This window comes from Ornithorhynchus anatinus, chromosome 12, assembly GCF_004115215.2.
Source record: "Ornithorhynchus anatinus isolate Pmale09 chromosome 12, mOrnAna1.pri.v4, whole genome shotgun sequence".
In the NCBI taxonomy this organism is placed as follows: Eukaryota; Metazoa; Chordata; class Mammalia; order Monotremata; family Ornithorhynchidae; genus Ornithorhynchus; species Ornithorhynchus anatinus.
In genome coordinates, this window is record NC_041739.1 from 22,277,834 (window position 1) to 22,304,352 (window position 26,519).

The following is a 26,519-nucleotide window of genomic DNA, read 5'->3' on the forward strand; positions in this document are numbered from 1 at the left end:
TGTGGGTGAACCTGGCACTGATCTCGTGGCTGGAAAGAACCCGATCTGGGTTGCTGCAGCTGGGCCTCTCGCGGCCGGTCGTGGAGAGTTGCCACTTTAACCCCAACTCTGCCACTGCCGCTCTTGGGACGGCAGCAGGGGAGGAAGCCAGAGAGCTGTCATTAGTACTGAGAAGCGGCACGGCCTAGTGGATAGAGCACGAGTCTGGGCGTCAGAAGGTCATGGGTTCTAATCTCAGTTCTGCCACTTGTTTTCCACAGCAAGTCACTTCACTTCTCTGTGACTCACTTACCTCATATGTAAAATGGGGATTGAGATTGTGAGCCCATGTGGGACAGGGACTGTGTCCAACCTGAGTTGCTTGTATCCACCCAGCCCTTAGTACAGTGCTTGACACAAAGTAAGCGCTTAATTACTATAATTACTGCCCGAAAAAATAATAAATCCGCCGACACTGGCGAGCCCAGCTTCTACCCCTCACAAGACACCCACTCCTCCCTGTTCCCTCCAAGGTCTGCACTCCAAGAATCCAGAGTAGCTGCGAGTGGCCCCAGGTCCTCTTGGTCTTTGTGTCCCATTACAATCTATTACGTGGGAATGGGGGGATTTTAAGAAAGTTTTAGCGCACCTCCTCCCCCTCCACATCATCTGCTGAGATGCCGTGGGCCTGGCTCCAAACCCCTCCCCCTGCAGCAGCAACTGGGATGGGGAAGGATAGTGATTTTGAATTTTTCAGAAACACTTTCTCCATCTCTCATGGTTTTAATACAGGACCAGATCCTGTCAGCAGAAACCAAAGGATGCAGTGTATCACCATGCCATCAATTAACCCTCAACTGAATGAACATCAGAGAGGGGAGCTGAGGATGGCCCTAATCTTATCTGATGTAGTTTAGGCAATCTGTACCAGTATTATTTACCCCTTGCTAATACTGAAAACCCCATGTTTACATATGGGGAAGCAGTGAGTTCACAGAATCTTTCTTGATAGGAATAAAAATCATTATTCTGCTTTTGTCGTTTACAACTATCCCTTCATGCTTGAAACCTTTAATAACCATTACTTCCTATTCATTGGCTTTCCAATAAGCTAAAAATGCAAAGACCCTTAAATATATACTGCACAGAATTTTGTTTTATTAAAATTACTGGGAATAAATAAAAATCACTTAAAAACTGATCACTTGAAAAATGGATGAATGTATGCATCATGACTCCGATGATGGGTCTTCAAGTACAAAATGAGACAAGCTGCAAACTGCTCAGGCAGTGCAAGAGAAGCCCTTAAGGTCAGCTGCTACTGTGGATTTACATTTCACAGCTCCTAAAGAAACTTTCAAGTTCAGAAGGTCAAAGAGAAACATTTCAGCTGCACAAATCAGTATAAGATTCTCCAAGTCCTTTCATCACACTTCACAAATCTTTTAAAAAAAGTCTTTCACCACTAGTAGACCCAGGAGATATCAGATAAAGCATCATGAGAGCAAAAGCTGTTCATAAACTCAAGACATTGGTAGCATTCCAAATATACTTTTTCCTTCTAATCCTAACCCCCCAAAATTGCTTGAAGCAGAGCTTCCCTGTAAAAAACTATATCCCAAAGTGATCTAACATAGCTTTTAATTTTTACAGATGTACTAAAGGTACTGAAGTCCCAAAGTTCCTGTTTGCAGGCTTTCGGTTGTGGATGAGAAGCTAAAAGTCAAATGTAAATTATTGCTCTCTCCATCCATCTGAAGTTTACTAAAGAAGCATAGATCCTTGTTCTGGTTAAACCAGTCTCCTCTCCTATCCACTGTTTCCAGGTATTTATGTCCATCTATAACTGGGTCAAAGACAGTTTCTGATTTAGCAGTCAAACATTTTCCTTGTCCTGCTGCAAAGATGGACAGGCACAATACAGAAATACAATACAAAACATGATAAAGTTGATAAAGGCTGAAAAATATTTTAAAACAAGATATTGAATAATAGCAGAGAGCAAGAGGAGGAGTAGGGCCTAGTGGAATTAGTAGGGCCCTTGGAGTCAGAGTCCTAGACGTGCACATAATCTTGCTGATCTCATTTGGAAGGAAACTGCAGGTGGGGGTTTCACGCCAAGAGCTGGGCTTAGGCAGAGACATAACGGCAGTGCTTGCAAGTTCTGCAGATGCTGAGAAGGCTCTGTTTGCTTTTATCTACTCTCTGACTCTGCTGGAATACATGAGGACAACTTAAAAGTCATTAGTCCACCTAACAAGAGTAGATGACAGAGAAAAGAAGGTGCAATCCAAAGAGAAAAGCCTTTGTGACTGTCAGTGATACTATCTTAATTGATCTTAATAAACTACTTATAGTGAATATGGGAGGGTAAGGGAGTTGGGTACAATACTATAAAGTACTAATTATCTATAATTGTCCATCTGTAATTTCCCTGAAGCAACAAAACAAAGCCGATTCAGACACCTACTGACAAAAGATTCAAATTGACATCAAAATTAGTGTATTTTACAGTGTAAGCAAAATTACCAACCACAGAATTTCAGGTTTCATTGTAATCTGAGATAAAAGGTCCTGTACATGTTGAGGATGCAAAATCTTTTAATTCTAACACTGGCATCAATGCATCCCTTAAGAGATTATTATATGACCTGATCATGACCAACTGGCACATCAGCCTGGAAGGCACTGGGCATATGTCCTTGAAGCAGAAAAAATAGTGAAATATCATTAATTCTTTATCAGGTGATTCAAGCAGTGTTCAAATTAAAACAAGTACTATTCCCCAGATGCACAGATAGGTTTTCCTGAATCTAAGTACAGCTATTATATAACCTGCAGTGGAGATATTGTCTCCAAATAATTTTGCATTCTTAAATTAGTCAGTTAATTTGAAAAGACACAAATTAGTTATAGATGGGCAAGTGAACTGTCAATTATTGCCAAGAGGGGGCACTGAGATTAGCAGTAGATCTCAAATGGATGCTCCAGGGGCGGTCCTGGAACGCCCTCCCTCCTCACCTCTGCCAAACTGATTCTCTTCCCCTCTTCAAAACCCTACTTAAAACTCACCTCCTCCAAGAGGCCTACCCAGACTGAGCTCCTCTTCTCCCTCTACTCCCTCTGCCACCCCCCTTTACCTCTCCGCAGCTAAACGCCCTTTTTCCCCTTTTCCCTCTGCTCCTCCACCTCTCCCTTCCCATCCCCACAGCACTGTACTCGTCCGCTCAACTGTATATATTTCCGTTACCCTATTTATTTTGTTAATGAATTGTACATCGCCTCGATTCTATTTAGTTGCCATTGTTTTTACGAGATGTTCTTCCCCTCGACTCTATTTATTGCCATTGTTCTTGTCTGTCCATCTCCCCCGATTAGACTGTAAGCCCGTCAAACGGCAGGGACTCTTATCTGTGGCCGACTTGTTCATCCCAAGCGCTTAGTACAGTGTTCTGCACATAGTAAGCGCTCAATAAATACTACTGAATGAATGAATGCATTTTTGAAAGACAGTTCTCCCATGTTTTTTTCTTTTTAAGAGTTGCATTGGAAATGTTCCCTGTGAACCAGTGTTATCCGATTTCACAACTCCAATGGGAAAATGAAAAAGTACCAGAACACTGACACCCATTCCCAGAATGCATTTGCCAGTTTCTCATCCATCAATGATGATGATGGCATCTGTTAAGCTCTTACTGTGTGCCAAGCACTGTTCTAAGTGCTGTTCAATGTAATAGATTGTTGAAAAAAGAAAAAAACCAAAAACATTAAAGCCTATGAGATCAAGGCACGAAAGGGAAGAAGCATGGAGTAGAGGATAGAGCACAGGCCTGGGAGTTAGACGGTCATGGGTTCTAATTCCAACTCTACCACATCTGCTGGGTGACCCTGGGCAGGTCACGTAGCATCTCTGTGCCTCAGTTACCTCATCTATTAAAAAAATGGGGATTAAGATGTGGGCCCAATGTGGAACAGGGACTGTGTCCAACCTGATTAACTTGTACTCCCCCCAACAATTAAAACAGTGATTGGCACATAGTAAACACTTAAGTACTATAATTGTTACTATTAAAAAAACAAACTTCCCAGTAGGCAATATAACAATTTTCACCCATAATCCAAATTAAAAAATGGCACTTTCCCATTGTCCACTTCTTGTCTCATTTCTTAACTAGAACAAGAAGCTTTAAATTGTCCAGAACAAACCAAAGTAAGGTCTCCCCCTACCTTGAGTCCTCGGAAACTTCCTGGACTGGTTGGTGAGGAGCTGGAGGATTTTGTGGATTTGGGAGTTGAAAGCTGGCTGCTGGGAGTTCCATTGACTGAGTGGGTCATCAGAGGCAGGAAACAAGGAGAAAATAAATTATTAGGACACAGAATTCCAAGTTCTTTCAAAATAGTATGCACACGCATGATAAATTTGACTGAGTTCTATCACTGAAAGCTCTAATCAGGTTATAAATCAACCCTGAAGGAAGAATTGGAAGCTGTTCCTTAGAGTACAAATACAATGTATAAAGTACAAAGCAGAACCAAGCCAATGGCAACACTGCAAGAACTGGGGTAATTTTCAGACAGTAAATGATCTGATTTAACTCTGTTTATGTTTTCTAAAAGAAAGAAAACATGCCAGAAGAAGTTTCCCATGGAAACACTCAATAATATCTACTAAAAAAATAAGCTCTCCAAGCCCAAAAGACCAAGTAACCACTTATTCCATTTCCAAGCCCCTTGCTCAGTTTCATCTAGACATGAATCATGAATCTCCACAAAATAAATTTCACTATCTCCCCAGTAACCTACTCAGAACCTATTCCATTTAGCAAACATGAATCCATCTGGCAGAAATTTAAACCCATAATCTCCTGCTCCCATCTCAGCAGAGCCAGGGAACAGCTAATTGTTGTTTTGGGATCCCAAACTCCTGTACTTGTGACCGAACACCAGCCATCCCTCTGAAGAGTGGATGGTGTTGGAAAGCAGCATGACCTAGTGGAAGGAGCACAGGCTTGGGGATCAGAGGACCTGAGTTCTAATTCTGGCTTGGCCGTTTGTCTGTTGGGTATCCTTGGGCAAGTTACTTTTCTGTGCCTCAGTTACCTCATCTCAATATGGGAATTAAGACTGTGAACATGGACTGTGTCCAAACTGATTATCTTGTATCTACCCCAGTGCACAGTACAGTACCTTGCACACAAGTGCTTAACAAGATCACTGTGGGCAGGAAATGTGTCTTTTGTTGTATTGTACTCTCCCAAGTGCTTAGTACAGTGCTCTGCACACAGTAAGTGCTCAATAAATACAACTGAATGAATTACAAATGTCATTTAAGAAAGGGGGCCTAAGAAAAGATCTGGAGCACCAAGTAAGAGGGCAAGTGGAGAACCCCAACCACAGAAAATCAGAGGGACATAACTGGGACACTAATCTCCCTAACCGTTCTTTATTTGGTGCCCTGTGAACCAGCTCTTTTCTGTGGCTACCTCCTCTCTAACAGAAGAACCAAGAGCTTGTTACCATTCTCTGGGATCTTAACTGGGGCTCAAATTAGCTAGATATTTTAGGTGGATGAGTTTTTAGGCCTCAAATATTTGGATTTATGCCAATGTGCAGTTTTACATTTCAGTTATCTGGATAGTTTTGCATGCCAAATTGAAATGAGTTTTTCTCCAGGCTAAATATTTTTAATTTCTTTCCATCTTTCAGACCTTTAATTATCATTTTTGCTTTCCCTGAACACTCTCCAAATTCTCCATTTTCCTCTCAAGAGACAGAACTCAGAATTGGATCTAGTATTCTAATAAAAGTCTGGCCAATTCTGATGCAGTGGATAATACTGTATTTTCATACACAATACTCATATTGATTTATCACATTATCTTGTTTACCATTTAAACAGCATTGCTACACTGCTGATTCTTATTCTGCTTATAATCTAGCCTGACCACTTGAACTTTTTCTGCCATGACCCCACTTCTTGTCACTCCTTGTATTTATTTTACTGAGACTTGGGCCTAACAAAAATCTAAATATTTCAGATGTTTAACATGATGTGAATAAATTTGATAAACCTAAAATTTTAGATATAAGATGTGGCCCTAAAACGGGCGTCATCAGAATTATTTAAAATGTGATGAGGAGGGAAGCTTTAAAAGTAGTACCCGAGTAAAAGATTGGTCCTTTGACAGTGTTAGTTTTCTCTAACTAAGGCATAGTTGCCTTTGAAGGCAGGGGTCATGTCTACCAACTGCATTGTACTCTCCCAAGCACTCAGTGCTCTGCACAAGATGAGTGTTCAGTCATTACTATTCATTCATTGGGTAAAATGCATTCCATAGGTTAACTCTGGCCTGGTTCTAAGCCAGCTCCTCATGTCTGCGTGACTTCTACCTCACTCCTTTCTAGCCACACAGGCACCTAGCATGCCACAATTGCAAGACCAGTGGCATATACCCTATAGCAAGCTCAGACACTGACTGTACCTTGTATTCAACTCATGATTAGGAGGGAGTGATTGTGGGAGGGGTAGCTGGTCTTTGCCCAGTTCAAACCCCCTTCCTCCATCCCTTATCTACTCTTGACTATGAGTCAAACTGCCCCCATGTATAAAAATATAGTAAAATAATTTCCCACTTCTCTTCTTAAAACAACCTACTGGAAAATTAAATTATTCTCATTTAAAAAATGTGGAATGAGAGATGTGGCACTAACTGTGAATGATGAATCATTTTTCAAATATAAGAGAAAAGTATTAAGTGGCTGGCTTAAAAAATAACAGTCTAATAGTTTTAGAAGAAACACAGGAACAAGTTAGTCATAATGTCTTATAATAAAACCAGTTGCATAATTAGCAATTGATTTAGAGTTACTATTAATATATCCAACTCTAGCAGAATGCAACCAACAGCTTAGATTATTAGAAAGTACTGTGAAGTCACACAAATGAATAGTTTTATAAAAAAGAAGTCTCAGAAAAATCTACCTAAAGGGAGCCAAGATAGGTAACATGAACACAGAGCAGTTAAAATTTGTTAGCATAAGTGACAACCTCCTGGATTTTGGAGTAGAATTTAACAAATAGAAAAGAAAATTAGTCATGGCATTCCCTTTTTCTGTCTTAAGGAGTCCACAACATAGCTAACACTTTCCTTTCTTTATTTATGGTATTTATAAAGCTTACTAGTTGTTAAGCACTCTTCTTGTGCTAGGGTAACTACAAGTTAATCAGATTGGACATAGTCCCCATCCCACATGGGGTTTATTATCTAAGCAGGATGGAGACTACTTAGAGAAGCAGTTTAGTGGGACGATCCTGGGCTTGGGAGTCAGAGGTCGTGGCTTCTAATTCCAGCTCCGCCACTTGTCTGCTTTGTGACTTAGGCACAGAGAAGTTAAGTGACTTGTCCAAAGTTACCTCATCTGTAAAATGGGGATAAAGACTGTGAGCCCCAAGTGGGACAAACTGACAACCTTGTATCCACCCCAGTACTTAGAACAGTGCTTGGCACATAGTAAGCACTTAAATACCTTAACAAAGAAACTAGGACCTCTGGCTCCTAAGCCCTTGCTCTTTCCTCCAATCTGCTTCTCCTAGAAAAACTCACTAAACTCATACATTTGGGGATGCTTTATTTCTCTTAACTGATAATTATTCTGCCATTTGAATATAATAATAATAATAATGATGGTATTTGTTAGGCACTTACTATGTGCCAGGTGATGTTCTAAGCGCTGGGGTCAATATAAGCAAATCAGGATGGACACAGTCCCTGCCCCATGTGGTGCAGAGTCTCAATCCCCATTTTACAGCGAGGTAACAGAGAAGTGAAGTGACTTGTCCAAGGTCAAGTATTGTATTTTCCCTACTTAGTGCAGTACTCTGCACACAGTAAGTGCTCAATAAATATAACTGACTGACTGGATGGCAAGCCAGTCCTAAATGCTGAGGGGCCCTGCCCACCTGGGAGTTACGAATCATCAGGGAGCTGCTGACTCTTCAATGAGCACAAAGTCCTTCCCCACAAACTCTAACCTGAGAAAAAGCCCTGGATGGCTAAAGACGGTGTGTAAAGTTCCAGAATCAACAGAAACCCTACCTGCAAAAGGAAGACCTGAGACCTTGGATGGACAGAGTTTACAAGGTGTGAATGTGAAACGTGAGTGTATGCCAAAGTCAGAAAAGCCAGCCTCACTCCCTTCTCTGCTGTCTCCTGCAGTGGTTCATTCAAGGGCCGACAGTCCCCATAGTAAAATTGCCTCTTATATAATACTAGATGGCAAATACACCTTACTGCAACCCACCTATGAAGCAGTGTGTCCCAGTGAGAGAGAGCATGGGCCTGGGAATCAGATGACCTGGGCTCTAATCCTGGCTCCACCGTTTATCTGCTGGGTGACCTTGAGTAAATCTCTGTGCTCATTTCCCTCATCTGCAAAATAGGGATTCAAAGAGCCCCATGGCGGACCTGATTATCTTGTACCTACTCCAGTGCTTAATATAATGCTTGGCACATAGTAAGCGCTTAACAAATATCACAATTAATCTAAGACTAACTGCCACTGAATTCGAGTGTTGGGCATAGCTGCAGTGGTTGGAGAGCCCTTACATTAGTACGGTGAAATTTCCAATTGCTGTATAACAAAACACGTCTGTTGCTTCTAGTGTCATTTCAGATTATAACCACGTTTTTGGTCTACAACTTGAATTTTTTTGCCAAAAATAGCAGCTACAATGTAAAGTAGCAAATGTATCTATAAAAAAACATAAAGAGCAGGCACATGCAAAATGCTGTTGTATATTCTTTCCTTTCATCTCAGACGTCAAATGGAACACTCATATATTCATGGAAATGGAATGAGGGGGTAAAGGAAAGGGGGCAAAGAGCAGTGGGGTGAGAAAGCCATAATAATAATGGCTCACCTGGGGATTTGGCAGTAGAATGTGCACCGTAGTAGTGGCCACCCCTCTTTACTGTAATCATTCAGTATACACAAGGGAGGAAGACAGAGAGGGAGACATTAAGGAACAAGGTTATTCAACAGATTTTAGCATGCATTAGGAAAGATAGATAAATGCTACAAACACTCAGGAGAAGGGGACATGTTGCACATAAATATCAATTATCAGAGTTTTTAAAAATAATTTTTAATGCAAGTCCCTATAGTAATACCAATGGAACTGTTCAACATTTTAAGAATATTCTTTTCATAGTGGTTTTCTGGTTCCTCAGTTTTTTTTTCCCTTTCATTTAAGCAGAAGGGTTTTTCCATTCTCAAAAGATCATATGGAATCATCATAAAAAATACATACAATGAGCTCCCTAATTACTATTAAGATCACAAAGGCCAGTGCAACATGGCCTCAAAATGCAGATTTGAATTTTAAATATCTTTCAGTGGCTGGAGTTCAAAAACCTATGCCTACAGGCTTAAAATCTCAAGGAAATAGGTGATGAGCAAGCAGAATTATTAATGAAAATTGAAGCTCAGTATAGAAACTGATGTCATTTTATTTGTGTGATAATGGATGACACAGGCAAGGTTGGTGGAAATAGTTTGGGCTAAAACATTTCCTTCAGGCCAATGATAAAGAAACACAAGTATTCATATTTATACTAACACAATTGAATATACAGTTCACTATTCATGAAATATATGGTCCTTCACGATGCCTGAAATAGGAGAATAGGTGGCTAGCTGTCACCGCCTATGACACTGGAAATCTCACTGTCACATTAGTAGCTATTGACCCAGTAAGTCATTCCTTCCTTTACTCACTCTCTCTTCTAATACCCCTGCCACAACTCATTCCCTGTCCTATAGTTTACTGCCCTAACTCCGAACCTTCAGGGAGATCCTACCCATGCCATGAAGCAGCGTGGCTCAGTGGAAAGAGCACGGGGTTGGGAGTCAGAGGTCATGAGTTCGAATCCCAGTTCTGCCACTTGTCAGCTGTGTGACTGTGGGCAAGTCACAACTTCTCTGGGCCTCAGTGACCTCATCTGTAAAATGGGGATTAACTGTGAGCCTCACGTGGGACAACCTGATTACCCTGTATCTACTCCAGCGCTTAGAACAGTGCTCGGCACATAGTAAGCGCTTAAATACCAACATTATTATATGGAGCCAGACCCCACAAAATGCCAAAACCCATGGCTTGCTTTTTTATTTAACATTTACCCTGCTCTCCATGTCCTCACCTCACTGGTGCCCCTTCGCCCCAAAGTCATATGGTGGTGGGGTTGGGATCAAGGAAGGAGGGAGGGCAGGAGGCTGCCCAACACCCTCCAGGTCTCACCACCTGATCCAATAAAGCCACCCACCCAATGGGAATGGAACTGTGCTGAGGAGAGGGCAGGGGCCACTTCTGCCCCTGCCAGATCCTTCCCTGGCTCTTGCCACCCCAGATCCCCAAAAACCACACAGTTGAAAGAACATAACCAGGAAATGGGGAGCAGGGGTGGAGACAGAGAGTGATGTCTTCAAGGTATGGGGGTGGTAAAAGTGGGAGGAGATAGGTAGAGGGAAGGGAAGTTGACTTTACTTAAAATAATAAAGAAAAGCCCAGAAAGCATCTTGGAGAAGCTGCATGACTTAAGGAAAGAGCACAGAACTTGAAGTAAGGAAACTCGTGTTTTAATCCCGACTCTAGGTCACACAACAGGCAAGAGGCAGAGTGAATCCTCTGTGCCCATTTCCTCATTTGTAAAGTGGGGTTTAAATACCTGTTCTCCCTCTCCCTTCTACTGTAAATCTACTCTGTAAATGTACAGATCTACTCTGATCTGATTATCTTATAACTACCCCAACACTTGGTTTAATCCTTTACCTATTGTAAATTAGTATTGTTGTTAAGGCTTAATGAAAGAATGAGGATTTGGTTTCAGGGTGTGGTGTCAATATGGAAGTGGGGAGGGGAAAGGTTAGGCTCTGTCTCCCCAGAGCCATAGTTTCAGTAACATAAGTTCAAGAGAAGATGGGAGCAAGTGGGAATGGAGTTGTACAGGAGAAGAGGGCACAAGAAGAGAGCAAGGGGAATAAAAGGAAAAAATGTCTTTTGGGGCTGGCAGTGACAAGGAGATTTCCAATGTGACAACTAGTAAGTACATCCCTCTGGCATGTACAGCAACTGGGTACCACTAATCTTTAAAAAGGCACAGCAAAATAAAACTAGAAATGTTTCAGAAGAGTCTAAATTCCTCAAAAGTTATAAACATTCCTATGACTGTTAAAAATACACATACTGTAATTTTTCATACATAATATATGCTAGCTTTGAAAATAGCTTTCTGCCCCTTCAGAAAACTGACTATAATTTACTTAACTGCTGCCTGTGAACCATTGGAGAAAGGAGGCTAAAACAGTTTTGGGGACTAGTAAATTTTTGGTTCAGTATTTATTTTGCAAGGTAGCTGCAAACAGATGCAGACCAGTAAATCTTAGTGAGAGACACAACAGGGAAAAAAATTCAGTGTGATGAATGAGGAGTTAGTTGCATAAACTCTGTATCCATTTCTCCTAGTTCTAAATGTAAGAACAGCCTGAATTATTTTTTTATATTTGATAAATCTCTTTGTGGCTCCAATTCCTGTACATCAGTCTTGGAGGGCACAAAAATAACTCAATTTTTAGTACCAAATGAACTTCCCTTCTATTGTTTCCTTTAATGGATTAAACCTTTATTTCATGCAAATGATGCTTCTCTAAAAGTACCCCAGTGCAACAAGCAACTCCATATAATCCTTCATTTTTATTTGTACCTGATGCAGGTGATTTGCTGCGACGAGAAGGTCCAGGGCTTTTGGATCCAGAATGCCTTCGAGCACCAGGGGAACGAGAATATGAAGGCTTCAAGACACGGCATTCTAGAAAGGACCATACGAAAATTTAAATATATCCCTGAGTTCAAAGTAACTTATGTCAAGCAATAATTTACTGTACTGGAAACTGAGTATGACAACTTCAGACCAATAATTCAGGTCAGAATTTTCATCGTAACTGGGACAGTGTTGTATTTTTTCCTGACCTATTCCACCATAAAAAAAAAATGCATACCCAAATGAGGAACAAGAAAGGAAGCAGGTGGGGGGAGTTGCATTTGGGGAGTTTGGGGAGGCGGTGTGATTTAGAGGAAGGAGTTTGGGTCGAAGAGTTAGGAGGCCCAGGTTTAAACCCTGGCTCCACCACAGACCTACAGTGTGACGGTGGTGTGAGTCACATCAATCAACCAATCAATCAGTAGTAATTTCTGAGCCCTACTTGGGTGCAGAGCACTGTACTAGGCATCTGGGAGAGTACAGTATGGCTTGGTGGAAAGAGCACGGTCCTAGGATTCAGAGGACCTGGGTTCTAACTCCAGCTCTGCCACTTGTCTGCTGTGTGACGTTGGGCAAGTCACTTAGAGAAGCAGCATCGCTCAGTGGAAAGAGCATGGGTTTGGGAGTCAGAAGTCAGGGGTTCAAATCCCGGCTCTGCCACTTGTCAGCTGTGTGACTGGACAAGTCACTTAACTCCTCTGTGCCTCAGTTACCTCATCTGTAAAATGAGGATTAACATTGTGAGCCTCACGTGGGACATCCTGATTACCCTGTATCTACCCCAGCACTTAAAACAGTGCTCTGCACATAGTAAGCACTTAACAATTACCAACATTATTATTACTTCACTTCCCTGTGCCTCAGTTTCCTCATCTGTAAAACAGGGATTAAGAATGTGAGCCCCATGTGAGACAGGGACTATGTCCTCCTTGATTATCTTGTATCTACCCTAGAGCTCAGTACAGTACCTGGAACATATTCAGCGCTTAACAAATGTCATTATTATTGTAATAGGTTTGGTAGACATGCCCACAACAAACACAGTCTAAAAAATATTTACCTCAGTTTCCTCATCTGTAAACAGGGATAAAACAGACTGTAAATCCCAGGTGGCATAGAGACTATAGCTCATAACCTTGTATCTACCACATGGTAAGCACTTAATAAATGCTATAATGCATAATTATTAGTTGTATCCTTTAATGGCTACTTATAAAATACTGAGGCACCATTAGCTGTGTCCCACTTTTACCTATTATAATACTGAAATCTGGTCAGAGTGTCTAATTCCATACAAAAATACCCAGCTGAAATTTTAAGGACTTTAAATTCCTCTGTTACTGTTTCTGGGAGGACAAAGATTCCATATAACTATTGGTTTTATCTGCAATCAATCGTTTAGATAAAGTGAATAAGCACTAATACTTATTCTTGGATCCATTCTTTAGACTCTAGGCTTCTAGTAGGTGTCCTTAAAAATAGTACACTTCTTTCTTCCTATTGAATGCTTTCAACAGGCAAATTTAATAGAAGACGTTTAAGGAATTATGGAATACTCTTCCTACAACATGAAATGGACTAGATAGAAAGTGAGTTCTGTTGGCCAAAGTAAAATGGGAGTGACAGAGGTGCTCAGGCCCCAAGCTGATTCAATCATTCAAGTTCTGGTGTCCTCATTTGCAGAACAGATCTTGTTTAGTTTTTGCCTACACCTTTTATAAAAATTTTTTATGGCATTTGTTAGGTGCTTACTATGCCAGGCATTACTAAGTGCTGTGATAGGTACGAGTTAATCAGGTTGGTCACAGTCTGTGTCCCACATAGGGCTCAGAGCTTTAATCCCCATTTTACAGATGAGGCAACTGAAGCACAAAGAAGTGAAGTGACTTGCCCAAGGACACACAGGCAGATAAGTGGAGGAGGCACTTATAAATATAAATGTGTGTTCTCCCCCCGTTTAGAATATAAGTTCTTTATAGGTGGGGAACAAGTCAATCTTATTTTGTACTTTCCAAGCACCTAGAACAGTGCATACATCCAGTAGGAGCACAATAAATACTGCTGATAGTACCATCAAATCCAAAGGCTCACCAAAGTCTAGAAAGACTGCTTCTCCCTTGTCTATATATAGCTAAGTGGTCTACTCCTCTAGTATACAAACACTGTGATGCAGTTTCAAGGCAATACCTTAATGAAAAGGAAAGTATAAGAGTTAGACAATTTCAGAAGCATAACCTCACCACTGTGATCCAGCACAAAGTCATCTTGGGCATAGCGGAATTTTTCAGGTCCACATGCAATGAAAACATCGTCATCACCAAAAAAGTCCTGCAGACAAGTGACCTGGAAGTACACAACAGTGGAAATTATAAGAATTTCAAGTGAGGTTTATGGAAAACCAGTACAGAAGCTTAACTGGTAATGAATGCAGAAGCCTGATAATGAATGTTGAAGGTTAGGATGAGCAAAGGCTGAGAGAAAATTTGACAGAGCTCTTATCTAAGGGTAGAGATCAATCTTCTCCATCTTGACTGAGGAAAAAATAGAGGAAAATCACAAACTGCAGGAGGGACTTTGGTTAAATATAAGCAATAATTTCTTGGTGGAGTTATTAAGCCTTAGAAGAGGCTACTGAGGAAGGCTGTGATGACTCTTCTGGAAAGCTTTTACAAGAGAAGAGAATCCCATCCATCTGGGACAGTTTAGGTATGGCTCAGCCTGAAAGTATGGGGATGGATGATGGATGCCTTATCAGTGTTCCTTCCAGTCCCAGGAATGATAAAATGTAATCACATATAAGTGTAAACTGAATAAAAGTGCAGTTTAACTTGATAGAGAAAACAGATTATTTTTAGATGGTAGATTGGGTTAATTTGGTCATCTCAATTTAGGAGTGATCTTAGAGTGACCCTTTTTTCCTGGCCTCTTCCCCAAACTAAATTCTCACACTACCACATGGCACATACGGTAATCAAATCCTCAGCCTGACCCCAACAGCCATTCACCTCCAAAACAGACCTACAAGCCTATAGAGAAACTATTCAAGGCAACATAAAAATAACCCTCAATTAAATCATAGGGGGAATTCAAATGTGCCTCTGATGACCCTAAATACAGAGAAGCAGTGTGGCCTAGTGCAAACAGCATGGGCCTGAGAGTCAGAGGACCTGGGTTCTAATCCCAGGTCCACCATTTATCTGATATGTAACTTTGGGCAAGTCACTTAGCTTCCCTGTACCTCAGTTACCTCATGGGGATTACACTCTACCTCCTCCTACTTAGACTGTGAGCCCCAAGTTGGACAAGGAATGTGTTCAACCTTATCTTTTATCGATCATAGTGCTTGGGCACAGTATGAATGCTTAACAAGTACCATTAAAAGAATAAATACAGAATGGTTGAGTTGAATTCTCACTTATAGGTATACAGCACAATCATCCCAATTTTTAACTCCTGTGGAAAAAAGCCTCCATTGAGTCTAATAATCTCTGTACTATAGGCTCCTCGTTCATTTATTCAATCGTATTTGAGTGCTTACTGTGTGAAGAACACTATACTTAGCACAATATAAACAGGCACATGCCCTGCCCACAACGAGCTTACATTCTGAAGGGGGCAAAGAACATGTCCGTCAACTTAGTTATATTGTACTCTGCCAAGCACGTAGGACAGTGCACTAAACGCTGTAAGTGCTCACTAAATATGATGGCTAAATGATTTCCCCTTCAAAATTTTAAACTCCTTGAGGGCACAGGTTGTGTCTACTAAATCTACTGTACTCTCCCAGGCATTTAGTACAGTGCTTGGCCAACAGTAGGCACCTAATGATTGAGTGAACAAGTTTTCATCAATCAATTGCAAAGGAAGATGCCACCCAACAATTTATTTCATGTGGCTTTGGCTTTTTTTTCCTGTCTCCTCCATAGTGTAGTTACATAAACCCTAAATTGAACCGATCATAAGTAAAAAGTCCGCTGTGCTAACAGCCTGACTGCAAGGGTGATAGCAACTGTGAAACCCGTCACCCTGACTGAATCACCTGCTTTAGCCATGCCACATTGGTTTGGCGTGGTCATCATCACAGGGTTCAGAGATCAAGCAATATAATGTGTGGCGGCTGGGGGAGGGTAAATGAATTGTGCCATGTTGAGGTTTTGTGATGCTTTGTACCAGAGCCCCTGGGCCATCACTCCCAGTTCCAGTAGGAAGCCAATTTCTTGATGCTGAATTTGCATGTGTTTTCAAGCCTTCCTGGCCTTGTTATTCAGAAATTATAGGAAGCTACAAAAGTTGTCTATCAGATGCTTGGTCTTTTTCATCCAATTGCTTACAAAAGGCAATTTCATTTTCATCAAAGGGAAAACAGGAATTCTAGCACCCTGGGTTCCAGGACAATTGACTGACTCATTCCTTCTCAATCAGAGAGAAAACTGTTCGTTTCCTGGCTACCCATCCAGGCAGGGGCACTTTTTATCAATTGCCTCTCTCTTCTGATTTTTATCTTCTGAATAAGGAAACGCAACAGGCTTGGCCAGGCCAGTGTAAGTAATTCAGAGATCATCATACCATTAGGAGAATACAATTTACAAGTCTATTGTGATGAGCAGAGTGGCCCACTCTGATGTAGGTTTTGAACTGTGAGCACTAACTTAACTGCTGTGAAGTAGGCTATAAGGAATGTTGCTGAATCAGGCAGGGAAATTGCATCACCCATTTGCTGTATTTTCCCAAATGCTTACTACAGTGCACTGCAGCCAGTGGATGCTCAATAAATAATTTTTACTCCTAGAGAGTCAGGCAACTGTCTGATTTGGTTGATGTGTAGTACCATCAGGGCTTAAATCAGGCACGACCTTAGAGACTTGCTTCTTGTGGGGCAGATGCAAGTGAAAGAGAGAAATAATGATAATAATGTTGGTATTTGTTAAGCGCTTACTATGTGCAGAGCACTGTTCTAAAGCGTTGGGATAGATACAGGGTAATCAGGTTGTCCCACGTGAAGCTCACAGTTAATCCCCATTTTACAGATGAGGTAACTGAGGCACAGAGAAGTTAAGTGACTTGCCCACAGTCACACAGCTGACAAGAGGCAGAGCCGGGTTTTGAACCCATGATCTTTTACTCCCAAGCCCAGATCTTTCCACTGAGCCATGCTGCTTGATATGTAGGGGAGGATACTGAAGGCTTTGTAATCTTCTTTTAAGCACTGTGCTCAGAAAGTATATATACAGAAATGGAAAAGAAAGACCTTTAATTTCACAGTGAGGCTCTGAGCCTGAATCCAATCGCTTTCTCTAAACAGGAAATATCATTCCAGGGACAAACACAAACCCTTTGAAGTGCTAAATTTTCAAGAAATAAAAATCATCAAGAAAATGAGACAGTTATCAGAATTTCACAATATAAAAGAATCAGATTCTCCTTCCTAGTTACTTCTCTTATTTACACTGAAGTGGCTATGTTTTTAATCACCCTTTAGAGAGAAGCCTACTGACGAAAATACATACTCCCATCAACAGTGTTCAGCAAAAGGTATTTCTATTTATATTGAAATGTCAAAAAGAACCTAGCTGAAACCATAAGAATTAAAATGCTGACTTCCTTCCCAACAGCACTTGTATTTAAAGACACAAATTAATTAAAAGAACTGTTTATGAAACCTTTTAGCCAGGCACGTGCTAGTGTTATTTTCCATTGTTCAAAGTAGTAGCAAACAGACAGATTTGGGGATTGAAAACAAGAAAAAAAATTAGTAAAAGCAGCTATTTTTACAGCAAAATAAACATGGGAAAAGTATATAAAAGTAATGGCTTTATGGACCATTCATTATTTAATGAATTCCCACTGCAATTTTGTATGACATTTGCTCTTAAATAGAACCACTCTTTCTTAAAAATACCTTAAATGTGATTTTAATTCTGCTTATAAAAATGGGAATCACAGTATCAAGAGCATAACAGTGCCATGCATGAGGAATTAAATTGCCACTTGGGCCCCCAATATGAAAATTGGTAAACATTCCAAGATATGAAAATAATTTACCCACAAATTGACCTCATCATGTGTACATATTCGAGATTTTACATCAATCTGAAAATCCCTTTCTAGAGCTCTTAGCCTTGGCAGAAACAGAGCTAGAAATTGAGAAAAGGGAGAGTCACTGGGCTACGCATCAGTACTGGAAACAAAGAATTCAATACCGCAGTTACTAGGGCACTGATCTGGGTCTCCATTTTCACACAGGCTCCCCTTCCAATAAAATTAGCATATATTATCTATTCTGTTCATAGTAAACATTGGCGGCCACACAATCAGGGGTTTGCTACTGCCTCTGAAGAAAGACACTCAGAATATCAATGAATCTCAGCTTCTTGTAATGTCATTCAATAAGGCACTGCAGTTGTCATGGAAGCCAAACCAAAAAGGGAACACTTAACAGTAAGAGCTTCTAACCTATGCATGAAGGTTACAATGCTCACATTTTTAACTGTGAAGGATCACTGTATTTTACAACAAAAAAGAGAACCATATCTAAGCATATTAATCCTCCAACTATCCAATATATTTCAAGTTTAGTAAAATGAAATAATTTCTTCCACATTTACATAATTTGATCTTTACTAATGATTACTTTTGACTGATTTTTATATCATTATCAGCCTATTTATGATAGAGATTTACAATGGAGATGTATCCTGAAAAGGGACAACAGGTATGCTAGGATATATCAACTAATATGCCCAATCAGTCACTTTAACTGGGATATAGAAAGGCGAATTTGTAATTTAATTTAAAGAATCAACAGTATTTATTGAGCAACTGTTGTTGGCAACACTGATCTTGGGAGAGTAGAAAAAATTCCTGCCCTCAAGAAACTTACAATAACTGGTTACTGAGCTGGTTACTGAGCTAAGACTTTGGCGCATAGCAGTAATCTGCAACACTATGTCTATAAAGGGGCTTAGTTCAAAAAATTCTTGTATGCACATCACAATATGCAGTCCCTTACCCTTGGGGTACCCCACCGCATGACCCAATGGGAACTAAACTGCAGGGATACGAGGGCACATGGCACTGAACAAACATCTATCACTGTAATCGCTTCTTCTCACAGGTTCTTAATCCCAAAGTCGTCATGACTGAATTCAGGCTCGTTTTTCATTTTGGATGGGATACTATTCATTCATTCAATAGTATTTATTGAGCGCTTACTATGTGCAGAGCACTGTACTAAGCGCTTGGGATGAACAAGTCGGCAACAGATAGAGACAGTCCCTGCCGTTTGACGGGCTTACGGTCTAATCGGGGGAGATGGACAGACAAGAACAATGGCAATAAATAGAGTCAAGGGGAAGAACATCTCGTAAAAACAATGGCAACTAAATAGAATCGAGGCGATGTACAATTCATTAACAAAATAAATAGGGTAATGGAAATATATACAGTTGAGCGGACGAGTACAGTGCTGTGGGGATGGGAAGGGAGAGGTGGAGGAGCAGAGGGAAAAGGGGAAAAAGAGGGTTTAGCTGCGGAGAGGTAAAGGGGGGGGGTGGCAGAGGGAGTAGAGGGAGAAGAGGAGCTCAGTCTGGGAAGGCCTCTTGGAGGAGGTGAGTTTTAAGTAGGGTTTTGAAGAGGGGAAGAGAATCAGTTTGGCGGAGGTGAGGAGGGAGGGCGTTCCAGGACCGCAGGAGGACGTGGCCCAGGGGTCAACGGCGGGATAGGCGAGACCAAGGGACGGTGAGGAGGTGGGCGGCAGAGGAGCGGAGCGTGCGGGATGGGTGGTAGAAAGAGAGAAGGGAGGAGAGGTAGGAAGGGGCAAGGTGATGTAGAGCCTTGATACTATACCATCATCATCTCAGAGTGCCTTATGCTGAAGTATCAACTTTGTCTTTCACCAAAAATACATTTATCTCAGGAACCATAGAGGCTCCCCACCCCAATGCTACTTAAATCATATAATCACACATAGCACAAAGCCATTATTTCTGCCTCCTCCTGGAGGTATGAAGTTAGGTAGCTCTGACAACCTATTAAATACAACAGGAGCTAGGTGAGCAGGGAAATCTTGCAATCCTGTAGTTTCCACCATCCACTGCCATCATCCTCAGACCAGGAGGATAAAAGTTGTCAGTTTTGCTACCAATTAATCAATTAACCTTATTTATTAAGCACTTAGCATTTGAGAGAATGCAATCGAGTTGGTAGACATGACCCCTGTCCTCAAGGGGTTTACAGACTAAAAGGGAAGAGCTACTAAATAAGTTACAAATATGGGAAATGGCAGTGTCAGGATATGTACATAAGTGCTGAGGGGTGGGTGAATATCAGTCATATTTATTGATCACTTATTGTGTGCAGAGCACAGTACTACACAATTGGGAAAATACAATATAAGAGATACAAGTTCCCTGCTGTACTTCCTATGGGGGTCCTCTCTCCACCCTGAGTCCTTGTGTGAGGAGACACAGCACGCCCTTCAGACCTAGTTTCCTAATTGTTTAAAATGATTAATACCAGTTTCTTTGTAAAGGTTACTTGAGTGTGCGTGCCATTCATTTAAAATGACGTATCTTCCTCATTCGTAATTTGCAATATAATCAAGTCACAGAGTCCTTTTGATGGGTAGATCAAGCAGCATGCCACAATGGAAAGAACATGGGGTCTGGGAGTCATAAGACCTGGGTTCTAATACCAGCTCCACTATTTGCCTGCTGCATGACCCTAGATAAATCACTTAACTCCTCTGTGCCTCTCTTTAAAATAGAGATGAAATGTCTGTTTTTCCCACTACTTACACGAAGTGCTAAATAAATGCCACTGATTGACATTATTTAGACTGGGACTTCATTTTTTCAAGGTATTTGTTCAGACCTACTATGTGCCAAGCACATGGGGCTCACAGCCTTAATCTCCAGCGGACAAGTGGCAGAACTGGGAATAGAACCAGGTTCTTCTGACTCCTAGACCCATGCTTTATCCCACTAGACCACATTGCTTCTCTGATACTCCATGTGGGACAGAGACAGTGTCTGACATAATTATCTTCTGACTCCGTGTCTGGCACAGAGTAAACCCTGAACAAATACCACAGTTATCATTACTATTAGTTTCCCAACACATATAAATCCATAATGAATAATATTTTCTGCAATTTCAGAATGTTTAACTGAATGGTTAGAGCTCTTTCCAATCAAGGAAGCACTGTAGCCTAGTGGAAAAGAGCACAGGCCTGGAAGTCAAGGGACCTGGATTCTAATCTAATTCTAGTCAATGGCCTGTGTGACCTTGGAAAGGGCTCTCAAGTTCTCTGTGCCTCAGTTCCCTCATCTGCAAAATGGGGATTTGATACACATGCTCCCTCCTATTTAAACTATGAATCCCATGTGGGATCTTATCTTGAATCTACCCCAGAGCTTGGCACACAGTAAGCACTTAATACAACTATTATCAGCCTGAGATCCAATATGACCCAATATCAGGGTAGTTTGAAAAATCTTAAGCTATCTCTTTAAATGATTGGAGGATTTTCTCAGAGTAGAGAATTTTGGTGTCTGTAGTGACTAATCTGAGACCATTTACAAGGTAAAAGTCTAATCAGATTTTAACCACTCTGAGATCCAAAGCTAAACAGTCCCCACCCATGGCATGAGTTCTGTTTCCTAACCCATTAGGTCCTACTGACTAATCAATTGAAGATACTTAAATGAGTGCTTACAGTGTCCAGAGCCCTGTCCTAAGTGCTCTGGAGAATACAATCGAGTTGGTAGACAATATCCTGCCCTCAGAAGTTTACAATCTGGTGGGGGGGGATAGGTATTAAAATAAATTACACAGAGGAAGAAACGGAAATGAGGATATGTATGTAAATGCTGTGGGGTTTAGAGGAGGGAGGAATGAGTGTCAGTGCTTAGAGGTTACAGCCCCAAGTGCTTAGGTGATGCAAAAGGGAGATCAGGGTGGGAAGATGAGAGGTTAGGGAAGGCTTCCTGAAGGAGACATGATTATAATAGGGATTTGACATGGGGTTAGTGGTGGTCAAACAGTTGGTCAATTGTATCTGAGATCTTACTGTGTATACAGCACTGTACTAAGCGCATGGGAGAGTACAATAATACAGTGTCAGATATAATGGGGGAGGGAGTTCCAATCAATTGCATATCAGCCCTTACGTTGTGAAGAGTACAAGTAAAATTGGTAGACACAATCACTGCCCTAAGGGAGCTCGAGGGAGGATGTAAGGGGTTGACAGTGAGGCACAGTAATAGGTTGGTGTTAGAGGAACAAAGTGTGTGGGAGCTGGGTTATAAAGGGATGGGTAGGAGGAAGATAGAGAGAGCTGAGTGCCTCAAAGCTGAAAATAAATTTGTGCAGTGAAGAAAACTCTTTCCAAAAAAAAAAAAAAGCCTGTGGCTATTCAAAAATGGAAAGTACACTACTCATTCAAATTTTTTACATAACTGTGAAATGTGTTTTGGCTGCAACCAGTACCACAATTAGATTATTCTATTTTGAACAAACACCTGTTTCTGGAATGCCAGCCAAAATCTATATTCAACTGATGCTTGGTCTACAGATTTGCAAGTTGCTGAAGATGAGTTTAGTCAAAGGTAGTACTCCTAAACCCTGTAGCACTTTCGTACATATCTTATATACTATACTACTTTCTCCCAGCTGTAATTTAACTGTCTCCCTGGCTACATTGTATGCTCCTTGAGGGCAAGGACCATGACTACTAATTCTACTGTACTCTCCTAGATGATTAGTTCAGTGCTCTGCATATAGTAAATGCTCAATAAATACTATTGATTGTTTGGGTACAGCATCTATCAGCCTTGCATATTCCTCTCCTGACTGTTGGCTCTATCTTATGGACAAGTTTTAAAAAAAATTTGGGGTTCAGTTAGGTTAGACAAAACATCTCAGACAGTGTGACCTCCTTGGGTAGTAACCAAATATATCTAGATCTGCCAAGATATAGATCTATATCTGCCAAGCAGTATACTTGGGACCCTTACCACTATACAGAATGGTATTTGTTAAGCATTTACTATGTCACACGCTGTAGAAGATGTGTCTAAGGATGAAATTCTTTAGGAACAAATTTATCTCCTGCCAAGAATTCCTAAGCTTTCCAGATAAATTGTAAGCTCATTAAGGTTAGAGGTCACTAACTCTATTAACTCTATTGTATTACCACAAGCTCTCGGTACAGTGCTCAAACCAGAGTAAACATTTAAATACTATTTACTGATTCCAGATTATTCAAATGCCATATTAGATTAGAATTCTATTGGGTTATTAATAGGAATGATCATGGGAAGAGAAGAGTTCAAGAGATACGAACGATGGAGGGCTTGTACCAAATCTGTTATTTCATCACAAGTTCTTCAACTTCCAATTCAGTGCTCTGCACTCAATAGGTGCTCAGTAAATGCTGTTGAGCATGATAACGATGAAGAAGAAAAAGTGGAGCACATCCCGAAGGATGGGAATGATGGCAAGAAAGTTAATCATCACAATGTTCTTCAATGCAAAAGTACAGTTAGTCTGCCAAAACATGAATTTTCATACAGGATTCAGTAGAACCTAACTAGGAATTAGGGAGAGCTGTGGTCTGAAAGATTTGAAAGGGGAGGAAGTTTCAGACAGAGATAGATGTGAACATGGATCTGAAATGGGAGACTCAAGAGCAAAGTACCAAAACAAAGTTATTCTCAAACATCCCTTATTGCCACTGTTAGTAGTCACAATATTGATCTGGATGGACATTTGTCTGATCCAGGATGACATTATTCTAGTCTTAAAGCATAGTAAAACACTATAAAATATTGCCTTTAATAACATTTTCACATCAAAACAGGATGATATAAAGTTTGGGAAACTAGTTCTTCCCAAACTTTGTGGAGTCACCTCGATATCCTGAAGGAAGTCCCTTTTCATACACAGTCCAATTGTGTTCAATACATACTTCAATTTAGCATGACTCAATACAGTAAAGCAGGCACATTTTAAAAGATGTTGACAAACCTCACTGTTGAAGAAAAATTCAAGGTGTGACTTTCTTGTTGGACAGGAAGAGAACTCACTGTGGAAGAATCCCTCAGTATTCAGTATATTGAAACCTCTAGCCAGAAAGAAGAACACTGCTTCCAAAACACTTTAACAATAGCATAGAGTTTCAACAATTCCTAATTCAAGCAAACAGGATGTGGAGTGGAAATCTGAGGGAGGAAGGGTGCAGCAAAAGGGACAAGAAAAAGGAAATCCTGAAGCAAAGGCCAGCCACCAACAGAGTTTTTCATGTGCATGTGTGTGCAATTTTTATCAGAATGATAATGACAACCAGTTCAAGCAGAAACTCTGAGAAGCAGGGCTCATTTCCTTGAAGAGCTTTAGCAAACTGTGTATAACCTGTTAACTCTAGCATGCTAAATTTTGACATACCCTTCCTTTGCCTTCTATTTAATGTGTTAGCTCTCTAGGGAATTTCCCCTCTAATCTGAACACCTCCCAATTATATTGCTGGATGGTTCGTTGCCCCTTTTCCCTTACTTTATCCAAAATTTTCAGGATGTACAATTCAATTATTTCTGCATTTATTAAAACAGATTATATTTGTAATAATTGTCCACTTTGTCTTCTCTTGCTTGAGCTGACCTTAATCTCTTTTTACTCTCCCACCCAATCTCATCTTCCCTTGAGCTGCTGTGATTGCAGCTGTCAGTCTTTTAGTTCAAGGGTTCGGGTGCTGCCTGAAAGTGCAATGTGAGGACCAAATTCCTCAGGAAATGGGTTAACCTCAAATTTCTATTTCATCTGGGCTGTCAAAGACCTTTCCCGTGGCAGGGAAAATTTGCTCTTAACCTCCAGGACTAAAAAGGGAGTGAAAATGCCCCATTCCGGTCCCTCCCAGCAGCTTCTTCACACTACTCCCTCTGTTCCACTGGATCCTTTGTTCCAGTCATTTGTGGGCACCCTAGAGTGGATGGAGCCTTTACTACTCTTTCAAGTATTATTTCTTGCCAACACTCAGACAACAGACATTTTCAGGACTGAAAATGAAACCACAACAAAAGAAAGACCAGTGGTGACACCTAATACCTGCTATATTTTTTGCTCCCCAGAAGTCCTATTTCATACAATGTTTTCTTGGTTCTTGCCATTGAAAAAATAAATGGAAAATTTCTGATTTTTTTTTTTTTAACAGTATTTAAGGCCCACTATGTGCCAAGTGCTGTTCTAGGCACTGGGGTAGATACAGGGTAATCAGGTAGAACACAGTCCCTCTGTCCCACATGGGGCTCACGATCTTAATCATTTTAAAGATTTTACAGATAAGGAAATTGAGGCACAGGGAAGTTAACCGACTTGCCCAAGGTCACACAACAAATGGCAGAGCTGGGACTAGAAGCAACTCCCAGATCTGTGCTCTATCCACTAGGTCAAGCTGCTTTCCCCCTCACCTTTCCTGGGCTTCTCACTCTTACACCTCTTTATTTATGGGTACGGCAAATCAGCAAGGAAAAAAAATCACACTCTGTCACCCAAGTTTTTCCCAACCACAGTGTCCTCCAGCAGCAAACGAACGAGCCTCCAGTCAAGAATGATGGACAAGTGTCGGATCTGAGACTACCTGAGGCTCCTGCACAAAAGAGTCTATTATAAGCAATAGTGGTTTTCCTCAGTGCCACTTACTGCTGGAGCACAGCATTTGAATAGATTGTAGGAGAGATGTAAGACCAAAAGATTTGTGAAGTTCAATGATTTCCGGATGTGGTATCTTCCAGCTAGCATGAAGAGATATGGATCAAGTGTCATTAAAATTTTTACAGCAGATTGCATGTGGGTGGGAGAATTAGGGATAAATTATTACATGTGCTTTAGCAGATGAAGTTACCAAAAGAAACTGAGAAGGAAGGCTATACAAAACAATTTCTAATCCATCTGAAAAGAATTATACTTCTGCCAAATGTGCGTATTATATATGCACACATATCTGCTTTAATTGCCTGTCACATGGCAGGCCCTAATAAGGCATCACAGTCAAAGTTGAGTCTTGCTATCCACTCCTCATGCAGGCTTCTTAAAAAGTTTACCTTTGTGTGAAATGGCCTAACTTTAAAGTTATCCTAAACTTCTAAGTTGCATGCTCTTTGAAAAGGGAAGGACAGAAAATACTTTCTTTGTTGTTTCCCATTTGTTAGGAAGGAATGAAATTTGCCACAAAAAAGCTCAATCAGTGCTTCTATCACTGACTTTCTCCTTCCCCCCCACCCTCTTCCTTATTCCTATCCTCATTTTTTATAGTGTCATTTTATTTTAAACTGGAGTCAGTAATCCTCAGTGAGAGGAAAACTGAGTCCCATGAATTCCACTTTGAAATAGGTGATTATTTTCTCTGTGGATTGACAAAGTGCTCATTTAGAGTTTCGTGCTCTTTTTAGTATACTCCTTGTAACTATGTACTGGCTAGTAATAACCATTAATGGTAAACTGCAGAGTACTTGGGTTTAACAAATGTAATAAATTTTCACTCAAAAGAATTGAAGCTTTCTTTTTATTTTTCATGCTAAAGCAAGGTGTGAGATAGGAACTAGCTTGCTCTTGCTGTGTTTTCTAATAATGTCACGGTCACAAGTGCTGTTGATTTTTAGTCCACAAGTCAGAATGGCTTAAATCCAGAATTTGGAGTTAGGTACAGGAGAGAAGTGCTTCTTGCACATT

General features: G+C 40.7%; 1 protein-coding gene across 6 annotated transcripts in view; it reads right to left on the reverse strand.

Annotated features, from left to right (window-relative positions):
- The window catches only part of DCLK2 (doublecortin like kinase 2), a 97,345-nt gene that overhangs the window by 39,446 nt on the left and 31,380 nt on the right, over nucleotides 1–26,519 (reverse strand). For 3 of the 6 annotated variants that reach the window (XR_003763370.2, XM_029076914.2, XM_029076916.2), the window contains exons 3-6: nucleotides 14,036–14,138; nucleotides 11,739–11,843; nucleotides 8,900–8,950; nucleotides 4,207–4,301 (exon numbers count right to left, since the gene is read on the reverse strand). Coding sequence is in view for 4 of the 6 variants with exons in the window: in XM_029076914.2 (XP_028932747.1) it covers nucleotides 4,207–4,301; nucleotides 8,900–8,950; nucleotides 11,739–11,843; nucleotides 14,036–14,138 (354 nt within the window). In the remaining 2 variants the exon portion in view is untranslated. Of the gene's footprint in view, nucleotides 1–1,119; nucleotides 2,681–4,206; nucleotides 4,302–8,899; nucleotides 8,951–11,738; nucleotides 11,844–14,035; nucleotides 14,139–26,519 lie in introns of those variants that run through there. The other 3 variants (XR_003763371.2, XM_029076915.2, XM_029076917.2) reach the window with 2 other exon arrangements.